Source organism: Euleptes europaea, chromosome 8 (assembly GCF_029931775.1).
Source record: "Euleptes europaea isolate rEulEur1 chromosome 8, rEulEur1.hap1, whole genome shotgun sequence".
NCBI classification, from domain to species: Eukaryota; Metazoa; Chordata; class Lepidosauria; order Squamata; family Sphaerodactylidae; genus Euleptes; species Euleptes europaea.
The window spans coordinates 36,569,064-36,588,784 of NC_079319.1; the positions used below are offsets into that span (position 1 = coordinate 36,569,064).

Here is a 19,721-nt window from a genome sequence, read left to right on the forward strand (position 1 = left end):
CCATCGTATTCCCTATTACTATGTATGGGTGTGAAAGCTGGACAGTGAAGAAAGCTGATAGGAAGAAAATAGATTCCTTTGAAATGTGGTGTTGGAGGAGAGTGTTACGGATTCCGTGGACTGCCAAAAAAACAAATCAGTGGGTAATAGATCAAATCAAGCCTGAAATGACCCTAGAAGCTAAAATGACTAAACTGAGGCTATCGTATTTTGGTCACGTCATGAGATGACAGGAATCACTGGAAAAGACAGTCATGCTAGGAAAAGTTGAGGGCAGCAGGAAAAGAGGAAGACCCAACAAGAGATGGATTGACTCAATAAAGGAAGCCACAGCCTTCAGTTTGCAAGATCTGAGCAAGGCTGTCAATGATAGGACATTTTGGAGGACTTTCATTCATAGGGTTGCCATGAGTCAGAAGCGACTTGACGGCACTTAACGCACACACACAATGTAGTCACAGATACGATAATAATCTGGCTAAACATCACTGTGTTTTCCAGCACACTGTTTTCAACTGTGTTTCTTAGTGCCAGTAAGTGAGCATAAATTACCCTGTGAGAAATGCCGCATGGTATGTTTTGTTTTATTTTTAATTGCCCTTGGTGTTTTTTGCAAATGTATAGCCTGCTTCCATCCTGTTCAATCTAAGCTCTCATAGTAGGCAATTAGTTCAAATCCCATTGGTGGGATCTGGCCCAGACTTGCAGGAGCAATTCACCTTGGCGGAGATGAGTCTTACATAACTGGCAGCTGCAGCAGCAGCCAGGCCAGGAGGCTCCCGGAACAAAAGCAGGGTGAGGCTGCAGACTCTGGGTTGGGAAGCCAGATGAGGCCTGTCACATAATCAAAGGCTGCCTAGGAAAGGGAGAAACCTGAGAGGCGGCTGCAGTGGAGACAGGGCTACAGGACACTTCTGGTTGGATGAAGGGGAGCAGCAGGCAAGGGGAATTGGGATTGGAAGAGTGGCCTATTTAAGGAGCATCTGCAGCAGGCCACAGAGGATGAAGCATCCCTGCTCAGGCAGCATGGAAGGGCAGAGGATATGGAAAGGAGAAGAAATAAGGTGGTGCAACTCCCCCCCTCTCCAATCTGAGGCCTTGCAGATCCTCCACTGCAGGGAAGGTCACAGTGCAGCAAGGACATCACATCTTGGACCAGGGGGAGTGGCATACCAAGGTTCTAAACATTACTGTTACCCGAATTGCTCTTTAAATGGGGAAATTAGCTGAGCAATCGGAAACGTTAATATTTATAAAGCGGAATGCAACCTATGTATACCAAAGCCAGTATTCTGTGACCTTTAGAATAACGACAGAGACAATGGAATCCGAATTAAGAGAGTTTATGTTTTCAAGCATTCAGTGGTGCAACACAAACATACAGAGAATCTAAGAATTCAAAAGGTTGGAGAGTATAGATGGATGCCAATTTGGCAGGAGATCGTTGGTGGGGCAATACTTCACCTTTCCTGTAGAGGAGTTGTTCCAAGTTCCAGTAGACTAAGACAGAAGAAAATACAGAGCGGGCGAAAGCAAAGAGTTCCTGGGGACTCGGCCAGTGAGGCGGGAGGGAGTGTGGTCCGGCTGTGCAACCTATACCATCAGAGTAGCGGCAAAGATGCCAGGGAAAGACCTAAGGTAACATTATGGCTGTGGGCGACCCCAGTTATACTGTTTCTCTGGGGGCGGAATGATTGGATTACCCCTTCGAGGTTCTCAGGTGACAAAAGGTTACAAAAGATTTAATATTTGGCTACCGGGGTGTGGAGATTGGAATTTTGAAATCTATTCTAATTCCAGTGGCTTGTGCAACCCGGGAGGAACCGGAAGATTCTTGCTGATGGGCTTAATGATCCTAAACAAAAGGCGCGATCTTGCTAACATCCAGAGATCGCGATCTCGCATAGCTGGGAGAACGAGTCATCGTTATCTTAATGTCTCTGAATGGCTTAGCTTAAGCAGTCCGATGATGCAAGAAGGGGGGGATGCAGATGCAGGCTACATGCTTGTGCGCTTTCTCTAACATGGCTTCTGCTGGAACGGAGCTGCACAGGAACATGGCATCTCTCAGGTTTGCTGGAGGTTTGCTCTGGCCTCGGTTGCTCAGCTGCCGGCTGCTCGGAACACACAGGAGCGGTCGTGTCAGTTTTGCTGGCACGCACACAAGCCTTCCCTGTAGCGTTTAGTGCAGGCACATGGCTGGAACAGGGCGCACACGTAGACTGTTTGAGGGTGCCATGACCAGTCCGGGAGATAGGCGACCTGTTTGCTTACATTACACAATAGTAGCCATATAAAGGTAAAGGTCCCCTGTACAAGCACCAAGTCATTCCTGACCCATGGGGTGACGTCACAGCGGGGTGGTTTGCCAGTGCCTTCCCCAGTCATCTTCCCTTTACCCCCAGCAAGCTGGGTACTCATTTTACCACCCTCGGAAGGATGGAAGGCTGAGTCAACCTTGAACCGGCTCCCTGAAACCAACTTCCGTCGGGATCGAACTCAGGTCGTGAGCAGAGCTTGGACTGCAGTACTGCAGCTTACCACTCTGCGCTACGGGGCTCACTTGTAGCCATATACTGATCTTATATTCTAATTGCGAAGTTGGCCACATCTTTGGATACTTAAGTCTGGTGACTAAAGCTGTGAATGGGCAAGACTGATCTTTCTACATACCTGAATAGGGCCCCAGGTTTGCAGAAAAATGTGAAATAAAAAATACATTGGGGGATTTTTAAAAACCCCAAAATGAAAAGCAATGGATTCCCTCAGTGGCTGTTGCTAGGCAACCACAGCATTCCAGGCTTCAGTTTCTGTGAATAAAAGGCAGGGGGAGGGGACAGGGCCCTTTCCAGGCCTATTTGGGCATTTGAAGGAGGACTAACTGGGGCCAGGCCTGGTTAGGGTTGCCTGCTCAAGGTTGGGGAATTCCTGGAGGTTTTGTGGTGAAGTCTGAGGAGGACAAGGTTTAGGGAGGGAAGAGGCCTCAGCAGGGAGTAAGGTCATAGAGTCCACCCTCCAAAGCAGCCATTTCCTCCAGGAGGACAAATCTTTGTCATCTGGAGTTTGTGTAATTCTGGGGGATCTCCAGGTTCCACCTGTAGGTTGACAATTCCAGGTCTTGCAGCAACCTCTGGGTGACTTGATACCATCTGACTTACATGACTCAATTAGGCCTGGCTGCTTGCTACTGTTCAACAGCAGCCACCCTATGAAAGCCAATGGGGTATAGTGGTTAGAGCTTCAGCACAGGGGCTGCGAGACCCAGGTTCGAATACCCATCTTCCTAAGAAAACTCACTGTGTGATTTTGGACCAGTCACATACTATCAGCCTAACCTATCTCACAGGGTTGTGTGGATAAAAAGGAGGAGCGAAGATTAATGGTCCCCACTATAGAGAAAGACTGCAGTTTTCCAAGGTAGAGGCTGCGAGGGTGGGGTGGGGGGGGAGATGGAAAACTTAGGACAGAGGGGCAGATACAAGTAGATTTACTTTTGGGTGGGAAAGGTAGGGATGCCAGCTCTGGGTTGAGAATTAGCTGGAGATTTTAGGGGTGGAGCCTGAAGAGGGGGAGGTTTGGCAAGGGGGAGGACTTCAATGGAGCATAATGCCATAGAGTCCACCTTCCAAAGCAGCCATTTTCTCCAGGTGAACAGATTGCTATTGCCTGGTGATAAATTGTAATAGCAGGAGATCTCCAGCCACCACCTGGAGGTTGGAGCAACCCAAAACAGCACTATAACACTATAAAGCAAATAAGTGAATTTTATAAAGTGCAAAGTGAATAAATATATACAGCATATACAAAGGGAGTACAAACAGATACAAAATTTACAATAACAATCCAATAAACATGACTTATCAAGAGGATGCCAAAGATCCTGATTCAACAGGTAAGTTCAAGTAATCAACCAATTAAGGTATCATTTGATATTAGAATTTTTTTGAATCTTTCAAATTCTTTTTAGGTTGCAGTTATTGGAACAAAGCCACAGGAAAAAAGATGTCAGACGTGTTGTCTAGATCGGGACCACGTTTCGCATATGGCTTCTTCGGTGACCTGTATCAATAATAAATAATGTATAAGTGCCTTAGTAGGTGTTGTCTCATAGGGACCGCAAAGATTTGTATCCAGGTCTCCAAAAGGACAGAATGGGAAGGAGATAGGGTTGCCAACGCCAGGTTTAGAAGTTCTTGGAGATTTGAGGGCTGGAGCCTGGGGAGGATGGAGTTTGAGGAGGGGAGGGACCTCAGAAAGCTATAATGCCATAGATAGCCATTTCTTTCAGGGGAACTAGGGTGCCAACCTCCAGAAAGGGGCTGGAGATCATCTGGAATTACAACTGATCTCCAGATGAAAGCGATCAGTTCCCTTGCAGAAAATGGCTGCTTTGCAGGATGGAATCTATGGCATTATACCCTGCTGAGGATGTTTCCCTCCCCAAAACGTACCCTCCCAAGACTCCGCCCCCAAATCTGCAGGAATTTCCCACACTGGAGCTGGCAACCCTAAGGGGAAACTGATCTCTGTAGTTGGGAAATCCATTGTGATTCTGGGAGAGCCGCTGCTGTAGGGAGGGGGAGGAAGCAGGTGGGCTGCTGAGAGGGTGATGGGGGCAGAAATAGGGAGAAAGAGTGATGGAGTGGAGGGCAAAAAGAGAAAGTGATAGGCATGGAGGGGAGAGAGAGTAAGAAAAAGGGTGGCAGGAGGGAGAAAGAGTGAGAGACTGAAAGACCCAGGGGAAGAAGGGAGGAAGCAAAGGTAGGCGGAATGGAATAGCTACTCCTGCATGTTTCTTGCGGGTCCCCACTTGTAACAAAGTGTGCTATATTATTTATAGCATTCTGTATTTCTGTGAATATCTCCTTAGGTTCGAAGTTCTTTCAAATATTTGTTTTCAATATCAAAAACTGAATTGTAGCCACATAAATAATTATGGACAAATTTCAGCATGAAAAATGATTGCATTTATAATGGATTTATAATGGAAGTGCAGACGCTACTCTGCCCATGCCTGGGCAAGCTGTGCTGCTAGAATATTTATTATGCCCATTCTGTAGTTATGCCACTGGCAGCTTCATTTTTAAAAGAAAGTGTGCTTTTCTAGACAGTATAATATGTGAGGTACCTATAATTTCAAAGCACCATAGTTCGCTAGGCTCGCTTTACCCAAACAGATAGTTCTGGAACAATAATGGAAACTTCATGAACAATAACAAACCATGAGAAATACGTTGGTCTGCAAATGAAAGTATCTCTTTCTGCTAATGAAAACTGTCAATTATTTTGAGCTTTATTCTTTCCTTTCCCCTTTTAAGGTATTGTCAGGGATTGGGGACCTCATCTCTGACCCCTTAAGTATGAGCAACCGGCATTAAGGGTATGATTACAATGAGCCTCTGTACCTCCACAGATGGCTAGATTTGTCAAAGCAATGTTATTGGTTTTGCAAGATGCCCTACACGAATAATCCTTGGTGCTAAACATTTAAACTCCATTTTTGTGCACATTATTTACTGCATTTTCGTCCCACCACTCCAAGGAATTCATGGCTGCCTACATGGTTCTTCCCTCCTCCATTTTATCCTCACAATAATCCTTTAAGGTTGGTTAGAGAAAGAATGGGGGTCACTCAGTAAGCTTCATAGCATGCAGGGATTTAAACCCTGGTCTTTCCAGTCCCTGGTCCACCAAAAAGACAAATAAGTGGGTTCTAGATCAAATCAAGCCTAAATTCTCCCTAGAAGCTAAAATGACGAAACTAAGGATATCATACTTTGGTCACATTATGAGAAGACCAGGCCTATTGGAAAAAACAATAATGCTAGGAAAAGTTGAAGGCAGCAGGAAAAGAGGCACACCCAACATGAGATTGACTCAATCAAGGAAGCCACGGCCCTCAGTTTGCAAGATTCGAGCAAGGCTGCTAACAATAGGGCATTTTGGAAGTCATTAATTCATAGGGTCACCATAAATTGGAAGCAATTTAACTGCACTTAACACACACACACACTCTCCTCAGTCCTAGTCCAACAATCTAATATTCACCACACTGTTTGGATTATACATGTATTAAGAATATGTTTCAATAATTTCAAGGTACTGTGATACATCACTTTTGTACAGCTGAACACTACACGCCACACAACTAGGGTTGCCAAGTCCCTCTTCGTCACCGATGGGAGGTTTCTGAGGCGGAGCCTGAAAAGGGTGGGGCTTGGGGAGGAGAGGGACTTCAATGCCATAGAGTCAAATTGCCAAAGTGGTCATTTTCTCCAGGTGAACTGATCTCTATTGGCTGGAGATCAGTTGTAATAGCAGGAGATCGCTATCTACTACCAGGAGGTTGGCAACCCTACACACAACACATATAAAGAACCTATCTGTCCTTGTGCACAATCCCACATAATGTCATTTTTTTCTTCAGTGCTTTGTGTACCTCTAGCTTTAATAGCAATGGTGTCTTGAGATTGTCTGGTTTTGTCAGTTTAAACTCATCCCTTCTATTTTATGCTTTGCTAAACTCAAATTAATGAGGGGAGACTTCAGAATAAACCATTTTTATTCCTTATGCAAGACAACTGGCTGTTCTAAAATCAAAAATTTAGAACAAAATCCATATACTACCTTTTATTAGGACCAACCAAAAGACACGTAACTGTGTGAGCTTTCAAGTTTTTTTGAACTCTCATTTGGCTGGGTGTTATACAAAATGGAGAGGTTTGGGAGAAGGAAATCCCAGGACATGATAAGAGCTAAAACCTACATTGTATGTTGGATGCAGAGCAGATTCAAAGGTACTGGTTTCAAGTTACCCTTAGTTTTTCTCTGAACAAGAGAAAACAAATGTTTATTTACTCCATAGGAGAAACACAAGTCCAACAAATGTCTTTAATATTCCTCTAAACCAGTGAGGCTCATAATCTCTTTTTGAAAGAGAGCATCAAAATCACTTGGTAGTCATTGTATTAACTCAGAAGATAAACTTAAGGGATTGCCATAAGTCAGCTGTGACTTGATGGCACACACACGCATACAAGATTCATTAAAACATTACCACTGTATTGTCATAAGCTCCGGCTCACCCCCACCTCCACCGCTCACATGTTACTATAGGTTAAGCCCATAAGGTAGAACCAAGCATAACAACAATGTTCCAGAGTCGCAGCAATATTGTATTCAGTGTTTCACATGTTCCATGTTTCTCATTGTGATGATCCACTGTCTTTCACTGTATTATGCTCATATTATTCTATTTTTAAAACATCTATTTTCCATATATGCTTAGAGTCTCTACAAATTTTGTGATGAATTTTAACTATCTGGCCAAAAAAACAAGTGCACCAGCGAATTAATTTAACTTAATGAAATAATGTTGTTCCATTTAAAAGCAAAAGTACAGCAAGAGGAAATTTTTTAATTCGGAATAATATATATATAAATTACCACTATGCTATAGCGCAACACATACCTTTCACATTCGATTTCTATTCATGCACTATTTTTTTAAAAAATCAGGAAAATCAATCTAACTGTGCAGACTGTATTCCTGTACACTGCTGTTTAGATTATCCATTACAAGCAATTAGTTCACTAAAAAGGTCAACAGATGCCCTTCTGTGACCATCTAACAAAGCCAAAGCTGTATTACATTAGGCACTTGTGATTAAGTTATAAAGGCAGCCAATCATGAAACTGGCTTTATCAGATGTTAAAACAAAATAGGCTCCAGGAGAACATTCCGAAAATGTGTGCTCCTCCTACATTGTTCATTGGCCAGCCATTTCTTACATAAATGCCTCGTATAAGGAGTGATATGAAGCATGAGACAACTACTGGCAGCACTTCTTCCTAAACGTTATAAAGGAGGAGCAGCTAAGTATCCAGATAGCTGTGTCTTGGAGTTCGTCACACAGAACTGTGATCTTCATCTCTGAAAACTTCTTTGCAAGGTAATGAAATTATTGCTTTTCTACTGAAACAGTGAAATTATCCATTGTTCATGTTTTTGAGGTATGTTTCTTCAGATGTAGACCAACAAATGAAGAATATTGTCAGCATGTTTATAGATTTATTTAGTGCTATTCTTCAAAAATCATTCCATTCCCCCCAACTGACAGCATCATGTCCACCAAGCTTTTAAAATTTCAGAGTATTTTGACAATGTGGGGCCATATGTAAAGTCTGTCTTACTCCTGAATGTAGCTCAACCATCAACTTTTATCATGCCCTTTTTTGCTCTCATTGCTCCATTTACTACCTGCTACTAGCCCAATTTGTTTCTTTCCACTGTGGTGATCCCTACACTGGCAAAGGCTGTGAAATCTCTACACATTAAGCGTTTACATCTCTTCTCAGAAGGTATTTCTTCAGCAGAGGTGTTTTGAAATACACAGATTCATTCTGTGCTATATGCCACCAACTAACTTTCTTCTATTCTTTTTTTCCCCTATCCTCTGCTTAAACTTTGTCTCCTTCTTCCATCCCTGTTCTTTTTTCCAAGTTACTATTGTCCTTTCTGTATGGGAACTATGCCACTTGGCATAGTTGGTTGAAGCTCAATACACATCAGTTAACAGTAAGTTAAATGTAACATACTTTAATTGTGGAAGTATACCAATCAACTTTCTTTTCTCAGAAAAGTAAGTTTGTTATACAACATTCCCTTTTATAATTATTGTACAATTACTAAATAGTTTCCTCATACAAACAGTGGACAGGCAGAAGGCTACTGCTGACTCAGTATGAAAGGTAGACCTTCCTAATTATAATAGGTTAGACCTAAAGAACAGCGAGAGGAGCTTCACTCATGAAAAAGATCTTCCCTACTTCCTTTTCCGAAGCCCCCTATGCCACCTATAGACTGCTCTATAGGGTTGGGAAGATGTCAGGAATATGGAGGTGGGAGTACTGGGACTGTTGCTCACATGGGAATTCTGTGGAAATGGCAAACTCTTTTACATGAACTATATAGTTTCTGTTCTCATAAGGGCACCACTGAACAAAGACTATTGTTGTCGAGATATACCGAATAGTATATTAAGGGCAAAGCAATATGAAAAGTAAAACTGGTTCATGCAGAGTCCTAGGTATTGACTTCAGTGGTAGCATTCTCATTCCAGTCACTCAAGAGAAGTTCAAATTAGTTAAATGGAACATAAGGCTGGATTATAGTACTTTTAGTACTTTTGGGAAATCATTCTGAGAACATTTTCCTATACAGATAAGCAATTAAAAAGAAATAGCAATGTTGAAATATGTGAGAATAATTTATTACATATGCATGCACACTGTCCAGAGTTTTTGTATCCATTAAGCAGCAGATACTGTGGTTAGTCTGTCATTGATTTTTCTGGGATTCAGCACAATTAACTACAACCTGATAACATGGTGCATCCTATATTAATTATGACTATCAATATGTTCCATCCCGGGCAGCCATAAATATATTTTCAGACAGTTTTGACCAAGTAGGAGAAAAATCCTGAAAAAACTTGAATCTGTTTTCATATCTGATCATTCAGTATATTGGGTTCTATCTGAAATTTCAACTTCATGTGTCTGTATTTCCGCTTTGGGAAATGTTATACACATTAACTCCAAATAATTTAAACATCAGCATTATACAGTTGCTGTAACAGGACTCAAGTACTTGAACACATAAACCCGCCTTATACTAACCCTGTTTAAAAAAGAAAAAGAAAGTAACAGCTAATGGATGTTCACTTTACAAATGAAAGCAGGGACCAGTACCTGGATAAACATAGGGTTTAAATTACACATAGAGTTGAATATGCATTGAACATAAGGATTACTCAACACATGTATGGGGAAAAATCAAGTACATAGACAGCATGAACATTCAATGTAACCTGGGGCCTACTTAGGGTTGCCATCCTCCAGGTGGTGGCTGGAGATCTCCCTGTGGCCTTACATATATGAACATATGAAGTTGCCTTATACTGAATCAGACCCTTGGTCCATCAAAGTCAGTACTGTCTGACTGGCAGCGGCTCTCCAGGGTATCAGACAGATGTCTTTCACATCACCTACTTGCCTAGCCCCTTTAACTGGAAATGCTGGGGATTGAACCTGGGGCCTTCTGCATGTCAAGCAGATGCTCTACCACTGAGCCACAGCCCCTCAAACAGTCAAACACTCAAACTTGAATTCCTAACCAGGAAAATTGCAAATGAGAATGCCGTTGCAGTTTTTTTTTTTTTTTAAACCCACTGATTTTGATGCAAAGGTTCTGGGCATGTGTATACTTCTCCCACTCAAAGAAATGGCGATTTCAAGATTTGAACAGTGGCTGGATTACTGTATATGAGTTTCATTTATTAAACAATCATATTTTCCCTAAAGGTTTACACTGTGGTTACCTTTGGTGACTCTTCCTTATCTTAATGGGCCCATTGTTTTACCATTAGCAGCCTGGATCTGGAAGAAAGTGTATAAAAGTGTTTCTAGTACACTCGGGGGAAACAATGCTTTCTATTTTTCCTCCTTATTTGAATTAGTTTCTTATGTGAATACATTATTGAGAAATATGAAACTGCGGCCAGTAGGTTTATAATTCTATTTGATTCCCTCTAGGAACCATATTTTTTTACTTTTTTTTTTCATTTTCTTGGCATTTCCCCTAAAATTGCTTTACGTTTCTGAACTGACAGTTTAAATAGAGGATGAAAATGCTTTCTGCCCAGAAGAAACTAACAAAAGACAAATATTCTGTAGTGATGTTCTTTCTTTGGGGGATAAAAGGCAATTAGAAAAGCAGTCCATTGAATAAGGCTGTAATAATATTTTGCATGTTGGAGCAAAAGGCATATTATATAGTATTCACAAATACCACTAGTAAAAAAAACAACTACTTCAATAGCATGCACTGATGTTCAATGCAAACCATTTTGTTCAGTAGAATGTACAGGATTTTTAAAACTCCTGACCTATCCTGAAAGCTTGGGATAGTTAGGTAACAAATTAAATAGCCTCTTTACATTTAAATATCTTATTAAAAGGTAAAGGTCCCCTGAGGAAGCACCGGGTCATTCCTGACCCATGGAGTGACGTCATATCCTGACGTTTACTAGGCAGCCAGTGTTTACGGGGTGGTTTTCCAGTGCCTTCCCCAGTCATCTCCCCTTTACGCCCAGCAAGCTGGGTACTCATTTGACCGACCTCGGAAGGATGGAAGGCTGAGTCAACCTTGAGCCGGCTCTCTGAAACCAACTTCTGTTGGGATTGAACTCAGGTCGTGAGCAGAGCTTTTGACCGCAGTACTGCAGTTTACCACTCTGCGCCACAGGGCTCTTATTAATCAAGTTAATTTACATGATATCACCACTCCTACCCAAAGTCCTACAGCCTGGTCTGTATGGGGACATACATGGGACAAGATAAATTTCATGCCATGACTTTTGACTCTCTCCCTTTGTCACACTCCAACCCATCCTTTTTGTGTACAAAAGTCAGCGGATGTTCTCAAAACATCCCATCCACGTTTACACTTGCAGTGGTGCGAGCTTTTGTATAAATAGGGTTGCCAGCTCCAGGTTGGGAAATACTTAGAGATTTTGGGGGTGGAGCCTGTGGAGGGCAGGGTTTGGGGAGGGGTGGGACTTCAATGGGGTATACACCATAGAGTCCACCTTCCAAAGGGGCCATTTTCTCCACGTGAACTGATCTCTGTTGCCTGGAAATCAGTTGTAATAGTGGGAGATCTCCAGCCACCACCTGGAGGCTGGCAACCCTATGTATAAACAATCTCACCAGAACAGGGCTGTCTCTTGAGTGGGCATCTGCATCAAAAGCACATATGCAGATATCTGGTCTCAATCTGAACTATGTCAGGGTTCATAACGGAAATATCTTAAGATCCACACAGGCTAGGAAGGCATGGATGCCCCAGGTGGCGTCAAAGGGCCATGGCAGGGAAATCTTGCTAAAGTGCAATGGATCTGGGAGGGGCCGTGGCTCAGTGGTAGAGCATCTGCTTGGCACGCAGAAGGTCCCAGGTTCAATCCCCGGCATCTAGGGGACTAGGCAGGTAGGTGATGTGAAAGACCCCTGGCTAAGACCCCGGAGAGCCGCTGCCAGTCTGAGCAGGCAATGCTGACTTTGATGGACCAAGGGCCTGATTCAGCATAAGGCAGCTTCATGGGTTCATTCCCAGTGGGTAGCCGTGTTAGTCTGTCTGCAGTAGTAGAAAAGGGCAAGAGGCCAGGAGCACCTTAAAGACTAACAACTGTGGCTCACGAAAGCTCACACCCTACCATAAAATATTTTTGTTAGTCTTTAAGGTGCTCCTGGCCTCTTGCCCTTTTCTACTACTGCAGACAGACTAACTACTGCAGACAGATTCATACCCTACCAGAAAATATTTTTGTTAGTCTTTGTTAGTGAGATTCATACCCTACCAGAAAATATTTTTGTTAGTCTTTAAGGTGCTACTGGGCTCTTGCCCTTTTCTTCTGCTGCAGACAGACTAACTACTGCAGACAGACTAAAGCTCATACCCTACCAGAAAATATTTTTGTTAGTCTTTAAGGGGCTCCTGGCCTCTTGCCCTTTTCTACTCATGCGATCGTTGCAACCACACAACTCTCTGTCCGGACAATAGGATCCTACGCTTGGCCTGCCTTCCTTCCTGAACGATTGGATGAAAGCCCGTTCGGGAAAGAGCCCGCCGGGGGCGGAAAAATCTGGGCAGAGGGCGGTCAAGGGGCAAGCCGGAGGGGGCTCGTTCCTGGGCCAGAGCGGGCGGGGGTCCGCGCGCCACGCCCCCAAGCCCCGCCCGCTCAGCCGTGGGGCTCGGCCGTCCTCTGCCCCAGAGGGTCTGACTCGGGGCTTTCTCGTGGCGGCTCGCGCAGGTGCCCAGGCGCCGGCCGTTCCCGACGGGCCGCCAGGCGAGGCGCGGAGGAGCCGCCCGCGATGAAGCGCTCCCTGGCCAGGTGGTTCGGCTCCGAGGAGAAGCCGCGGGGCGCCGCCTACGAAGGGGTCGTCTGCGATTCCGACGCCGCTTCCATCGCCTCGCAGGACGTTTTCAAGGTGAGTGGCCGGGCGGCTGCTGGCCCGCTTCCCATCGTCGCGCGTTAGCCGGGCCGACGTCCGCCTTATTTGGACGGGGACGACTGGACTGTCTGTCCAGCCAGGTGTTAAAAGCGCAAGGAGCGTGGCCGGGAGAAAGGGGCCGTTTATGCACGGCAGGTTTTTGCCCTGGGGGGGGGGGCACTCTCTAGCTCAGTGGTTCCCAACCTTTTTTTGACCAGGGACCACTAGGACTTCTTTGTTCAGTGCAGGGACCCCAAGGTTCAAAATAAAAATTTCAAGAATTTGAAAATAAACTTTAATCATAACTGTTAGTTAAACATTAAACTTAGAATAATATTTGAATATATATATTTATAGTAGAGAACTTTTAATTGAAAATATTTAATTGAAAATTTTAATTGAAAATATTTAATTGAAAATGTTAATTGAAAATGTTAATTTATTATGGGTTGATAACTTTGTTTCACGGACCTTAATTTTGTTCTCGCGGACCCCTGGGGGTCCACGGACCCCTGGTTGGGAACCAGTGCAGTCTAGCTGAACATTTTCCCCACCCGAATTCTCCAAACTCAACCATAACCCCCCCTGCAGAGTTTGGAGAATTCGGGTGGGGGAAATGTGCATCTCGAGAGCGGCAGATCCAAGGCAAAGCCTCCCGTGCATAAATGGCCACTGTCTGATAATTGCCCTTTCTCCATAGGCATTTCTTACATGCGCCTTCCTCCATCGCAATCCCGGTCCAAACTGGCCCGCCTCATTTGACTCTGAATGGCACCAGTGTTCCGAAACAGGGGGCAACAGTTGTCTAACTATTATGGAATGGGAAGCAATTCTTTATATTATTTTCTTCAAATATGGGATATCTGGCAAAACTAGGCTGAGATCCTTGACTATGCGTGTGATCTTTGAGTGAGCTTGTGTTGAGTTGAAATGAAACTGACGGTTGTCTTGAAGCCCTAGTATAAATTTGTTGTTCTACACATTTTGCCCTGTAAAGACTGCTTTCAAAAAGTTACCTTTTAATATAAGCATTTGTATAGAAGAAGGTTGAATGTGCTTCCTTTTCTCAGAAAAGATGTGTATTCTCCACAATACTGGAAGACTTTCTGGCATTTAATTTTTTCTGGGAAACAGATGTATGTAACCTGTGTGATGTTGGGATGCACATCTCTAAATTTTAACAAATGACATTTTGCATTTCCTATAAACTCTGACATAGATCTTACATTGGCTCCAATGTACATTTGATTTAGAATGGTTCCTCTCTTGTTTACAATAACATTTGCTCGATGCCGTCAACATTAAAAAGCATTCAGTGTAACCTGTGAAAACACTATCTTAGGATGTGTGCTCATAAAAGTATGGGCTAGGCATCCTTCCTGACCCAATCAGTCTGGATGCTAGAAAATCAACTTGAAAAGGTTTTACTCTAGGAAATAATTTACAGGATTATGTGTTAACAATGTATATGTAATAATACCTTTTAATTGCATTGAGTGTATCTTAAAACAACTTGTTTAGAAAATCCAGTGGTATGGTACATAATCTTAGAAACCCAGAAAAAATCTGGACCATAAGATGTGCTGCTATTGCATGCTTTTTATTGACCTTGATCTAAAGTTCACTAGGACAGTTTGAATGATTCCCCTTTTGTACTCAACTCCAGTCCACTCTGGTGCCCATGACACAATGTCCCAATTCCTGTCTAATGTGGGAGGCCTAGCCTTGCTGCAAGCTACATTTCTTTATTATACAATTTTTAAAGAACCCCATTATGATATCCAGATGAGGTCATGACAGTATGAGACATTTTGTCACCAAGGGACAGAAGGGGGTTATGCGTGTATTCACCTCATGACTCCCCCAAGGCAAGAAATCTAAAATATGTATTTAAACTGGAAAAATCTTGGGACAATATCTTAGGTGGAATTTTGTAGGAGATGGCAATGGTAAATTGTACCAGATTTTATCACTAATGCATAAGCAGAAAGAAAAAGTGAGAAAAGAGAGTAGATACAAAGGCGATGTGTTAAAATACACCAAAACTAGGAAATATATTAACCTAATAATTCACACAAATGCAAATCATGCAAATTGAGGAATAAGCAATCAACAAATGATTAATCAATTCCTAGTAGAAGCTGTCCCATAAAGCTAGATGTATTGGCCATGGACAGTCCAAAAACTGGATCCTCCCATTTTAGGTGTGTGCAGCATACTGGAGAGGGAGGGAGAGGAGGGAGGAGGCAAGGCTGTGGACATTAGGAAGATGAGGTATAGGGCTGAGATTTTCTAAGCAGGACTTGAAAGGAGTTCAGCTGTGCTGGAGAGTGAGGGAATCCACATACAGTTTAGAATGGCTGGGGAGAGGAGGGGGAAGTTGGTGAAGGAGAGATTGGAGAAAGAAGTAGGAAAGTTTCATACTTTGCCTGATCCTGTAGCGTGCTCTAGTGGTTAAAGCATCAGTCTGTGGTTTCGGCAACCTATATTCCAATGCACACTTTGCCACAGAAGGTCACTGGTTCACCCTAACCTGCAGTGCTCACAGGTTGTTATGATGATAAGATGGTGGGGGAGAATATTGTTAACAGCACTGAGTGCTTCTTGGGGAGAAAAGCAGGGTATGCAAATAAACAAACAAAAGTGGTCTTAGAGTTCCAGAGTGGCAAGGGAATGATCCAGGCAGAATAAAGCCTTCTTCAGTTATAACAGTGAAGGGAAATTTTGGTATGACTGGACCTCAATTTAGGGGGTTGAGTCTTCAAGAGCAAGTGGTGGAAGGCCAGTCCAGGGGGCAGCTGGCCCTAAAATGCCAGCTCAGAGGAACTGCTTAAATACTAAACCTTTGTTCCCCTTTTTGAGAGGGTGGGAAACTGAAACAGAGGGGCTACATAAGGAACAGATCTAGGATCCTCCTTAGATTACAAGAAGACTCCTTTCAGAGTAACTGGAAGAGGCCGGTTGATCAAAAATTGAAACAGCTAGGCTTTACTTCTCCATTTTTATTATCTGTAGAGAATGATAAACTAGCATTGGCTTGGGTTAAAAAGTAGTTATTAAAATTAGATTTCAAAAGTTCAAATCTGTGAGCAGGAAGGGTGTGTTCTCTTTCATAGAATGGATTGGAATCTCTGGTAACCCTTCTAGCATATTTAAAATATCAGTTTATTCCCAGATACTGTAATTTTTTTTTTTTTGGCTGCCAGATTAAATGCCGTACCATCGCTTGAATTAAAACGCCAATTTGCTGGAGTCCTTTTTCCAGAAGGCTAGTGCTTTTGTAACATGGGGAAGATAGGTACCTTGGCTTACTTAGTCCTTGAATGCACTTTATTTGTGAAGACAGAGAAGGATGGACAACCCTGTTGTTAGAGAAGGATGAGTTTATGAGCAGTTATCAGAGCTTTTCTTCTGCAGGATAAAGATCTGAATATTATTAAGTCATTGGCTTTTTATCTTTTAGTAATTCAGCATAATTTTTTTTTTTAAAAAAAACCCTTTTATAATTATGGTGGGTTTAGAAGGGAAAAAGGAGATTTAAAAAAGATATAGTAGTGTGGTTAGGTTTAAGGCTATGGCCAATAAAGCCATACCATTGAAGGAAGGAGATTGTGCTAATAGAGCCAGCTTGGTGTAGTGGTTGGTTAAGAGAAGTGGTTTGGAGTGGTGGGCTCTGATCTGGAGAACCTGGTTTGATTCCCCACTCCTCCACATGAGCAGCGAAGGCTAATCTGGTGAACTGGATTTGTTTCCCCACTCCTACACATGAAGCCAGCTATGTGACCTTGGGCTAGTCACACTCTCAGCCCCACCTACCTCACAGGGTATCTGTTGCGGGGAAGGGAAGGTGATTGTAAGCCGGTTTGATTCTTCCTTAAGTGGCAGAGAAAGTTGACATATAAAAACCAACTCTTCTTCTTGTGATGATGCTGATGAAAACAATCCTAAGAAGGTCTGCTCAGAAGTAAGTCCTATTTCATTCAATTTCAAGGGAAATGTCCTTAGGATTGCAACTGAGGTTACCTGCCTAAAGAATTAATTGATTGGTTTAGTGCATTTACAGCATTGTATTTTTTAGTAGAATGTAATTGTCCTGTAAACATCTGTTGTTTGTTTTGGCCTGGGTCTAAGGGAATCATACAGTCAAAGAACAAATCATTGATTGACGTGTGAAGCAGGTTTTCCATGGCAGGCTCACTGTTTGCTCAGGAGATGCACTTAATTGCACAAGGCTGATTATGATTCACTGTTTGATATAAGATGAATTCTTCCTGCGCCCGTGGCTACATATGATCTTGAGATCTGAAGAGAACTCCAGGGAGCATGGCAGAGAGGGATCTGTGTATAACACTTCCCAAAAAGAATGAGCATGGTACGGCACTAGGGAGTCAGTCTAGGGGATTCAGGTTTGAATCACTGCTCTGCTTTGGAAGCTTGCTAAAATGCCTTGGGCCAGTCATAGTCTCTCAGCCTAATCTATTTCACAGAATTGTTGTGAGGATAAAATTAGTAAAAGGAGACTATTGTAAACCACTTTGGACCTCTGTTGGGAGAACAGTGGGGTACAAATGCGTTAAAATAAAATAAATAAAAAGTTGAGAGAAACAACATGGAAAGGCATTATGTAGTGGACTTCAACAAAATTAAAGTTTCTGAACTCAGATAAATGGAGCGGCAGTTGTTGGATTTAAAGAAATTCAACCCACTTGGGTTAAATCTTTGCTATGGTTTTACAGAATTGTTAATGGCTAGAAACTATTTAACCAACTTTCATGTTGATTGCTAAGGTGTCTGGAGTTTCTGTAATCTATCCTCTATGAAAATAAATGACATAGCATTTTAAAAAAATAAAATTAGGTGATCTCAGATGGAAGTACCTGCAGACTACGGAGCTTTATTAAAAAGAATCGTGATGGACTTAAGAAAGTAGATGACCTCAATGCCACTCCACTGCATCATGCTGCTGGACAAGGTCGACTTGAGTCAATGCAAATGATTATTGATGGTTCTCCAGCTGAAGGTGACAAATGACAAATAAATTTTAATCATTAAATTGTCTGTATGGTGCTATAAAAATACTTATCCCGTTAAGATTCATTAACATGAATGAAGATTGTGCAGCAGCTTTGTTTTGTACAATGTTATGTTCTGTAGGCAATAGTTTTGCATGAAGACATATTTAGGCACTGTGCCATAACTAAAGAAAGTTTCGAATACTGTGCCATAACTAAAGAAAGGTGCATGTTAGTTTCTACATAGCAAACTTCTTTTAAACCTGGTGTCATGCTGCAGGCAGAGAGCAAGGGCCAGAGGCTCGAAGCATAGCCTAGGAAGCAGTCCAGGGTTGTTAACAGTTCAGTCAGAGTCCAAGATACCAACACAGGCAAGGGCAGTCCAAAGCATGAGTCAGGGTCAGTCCAAGAGATCAGGATGTCAGGAATCCAAAGTATGCCAGGGAGCCAACACCGATACACAGGAAGGTTAGTGACAAGTTGCTTGCACAACACCCAAGCTTGCTTGATGGCTTAAATAGGCTTGGGGTGAACCAGCTGTTGCCTGTTACCCTGTCTCAGCATTCCATGTCTGGTGGAGCTCATTAGTCTCCTCACTGACATCAGGGAGTGTTCTTTGTTGAGCTTGTAGTCTAGCACTCCTTCTCCTATCGTGTAGTTGTGCCGGGAGTCTTTTGCTCCTCTGCTCCAGAGGCTTTGGGGTGCTCTCTGGTGACACTGCCTTTGGCCTTGAGGAGCTCTCTGGTGACACTGCCTGTGGCTGGATCTCTGACACATGAGTCCCCTGCACTTGGTGGCTGTAGACACAGGGAGGACCTCTCTGCATGAGGCTGCTCTGCTTGTAGCTGCTTAGCCTTCTGCTGCTCCACTCTTTCACTGGCTTCTGCTTCACAATCTTCTTCTTCTGAGGAAGCCTCAGTATGCTGAACAATGACAAGTGGTTGGACTGTTTGTGTGTATATTCTCTGCTATTTATTTAGTGATTACTGACTTTAGTTAAGGCTCAGTAAAATGTCTGACCTTGGGTGAATGATCACTTCACCGCACAGTAAGTCCTGAACCTCAACATTGTATAATATATAGCCTCATTCAGCATACTTTTAAGATCATCTGAATTAGCTATTGGGTTTCAATTTCATACTCTCTTATTTTTCCTTTCTTTTATAAATTAACAAAATTGGCACTAGTAGCAGTTGCTTGTGTCTGAGCTTTCAGGAGCTTTGGAACTAATCTGGAACTTTTTGGGATTTGTTTTGTGAATTACCTTTCAAACAGAAAAGTAGTCCATAGGTAACTAACTTATTTGTAAAGTGTGTAGAAATTAAATATATAATTTGTGTTTTCAGATAGACTGTTTTGCTTCTTCCCTTGCTGATGGTAATGTTCCATTAGAAACCCTTAGTATTATTCCCTAGAACAGGGATCCCCAACCTTTTTGAGCCTGCAGTCACCTTTGGAATTCTTGCACAGCATGGTGGGCACAGCTACAAAATGGCTTCGATAAAACGGCTTCCACAAGAGGTGGAGCCAGCCACAAAATAGCTGCTGCAGCTTACCACAGTGAAAGTCCTTGTGCTGTGTTTGAAGCTGCTGCCAAAGCAACATCTTTAAAAAATTTGTAGAGCCAATCAGAAGCCTCGCTGGGCAGGAGCCCTA

General features: G+C 42.8%; 1 protein-coding gene across 1 annotated transcript in view; it reads left to right on the plus strand.

Moving 5' to 3' along the window:
* The first annotated feature begins 12,933 nt into the window (after positions 1–12,933).
* The window catches only part of TRPA1 (transient receptor potential cation channel subfamily A member 1), a 49,063-nt gene continuing 42,275 nt past the window's right edge, over positions 12,934–19,721 (plus strand). Inside the window, exons 1-2 of the mRNA XM_056854903.1 lie at positions 12,934–13,050; positions 17,911–18,073. Of these exons, the coding sequence (XP_056710881.1) occupies positions 12,934–13,050; positions 17,911–18,073 (280 nt within the window). The remainder of the gene's footprint in view (positions 13,051–17,910; positions 18,074–19,721) is intronic.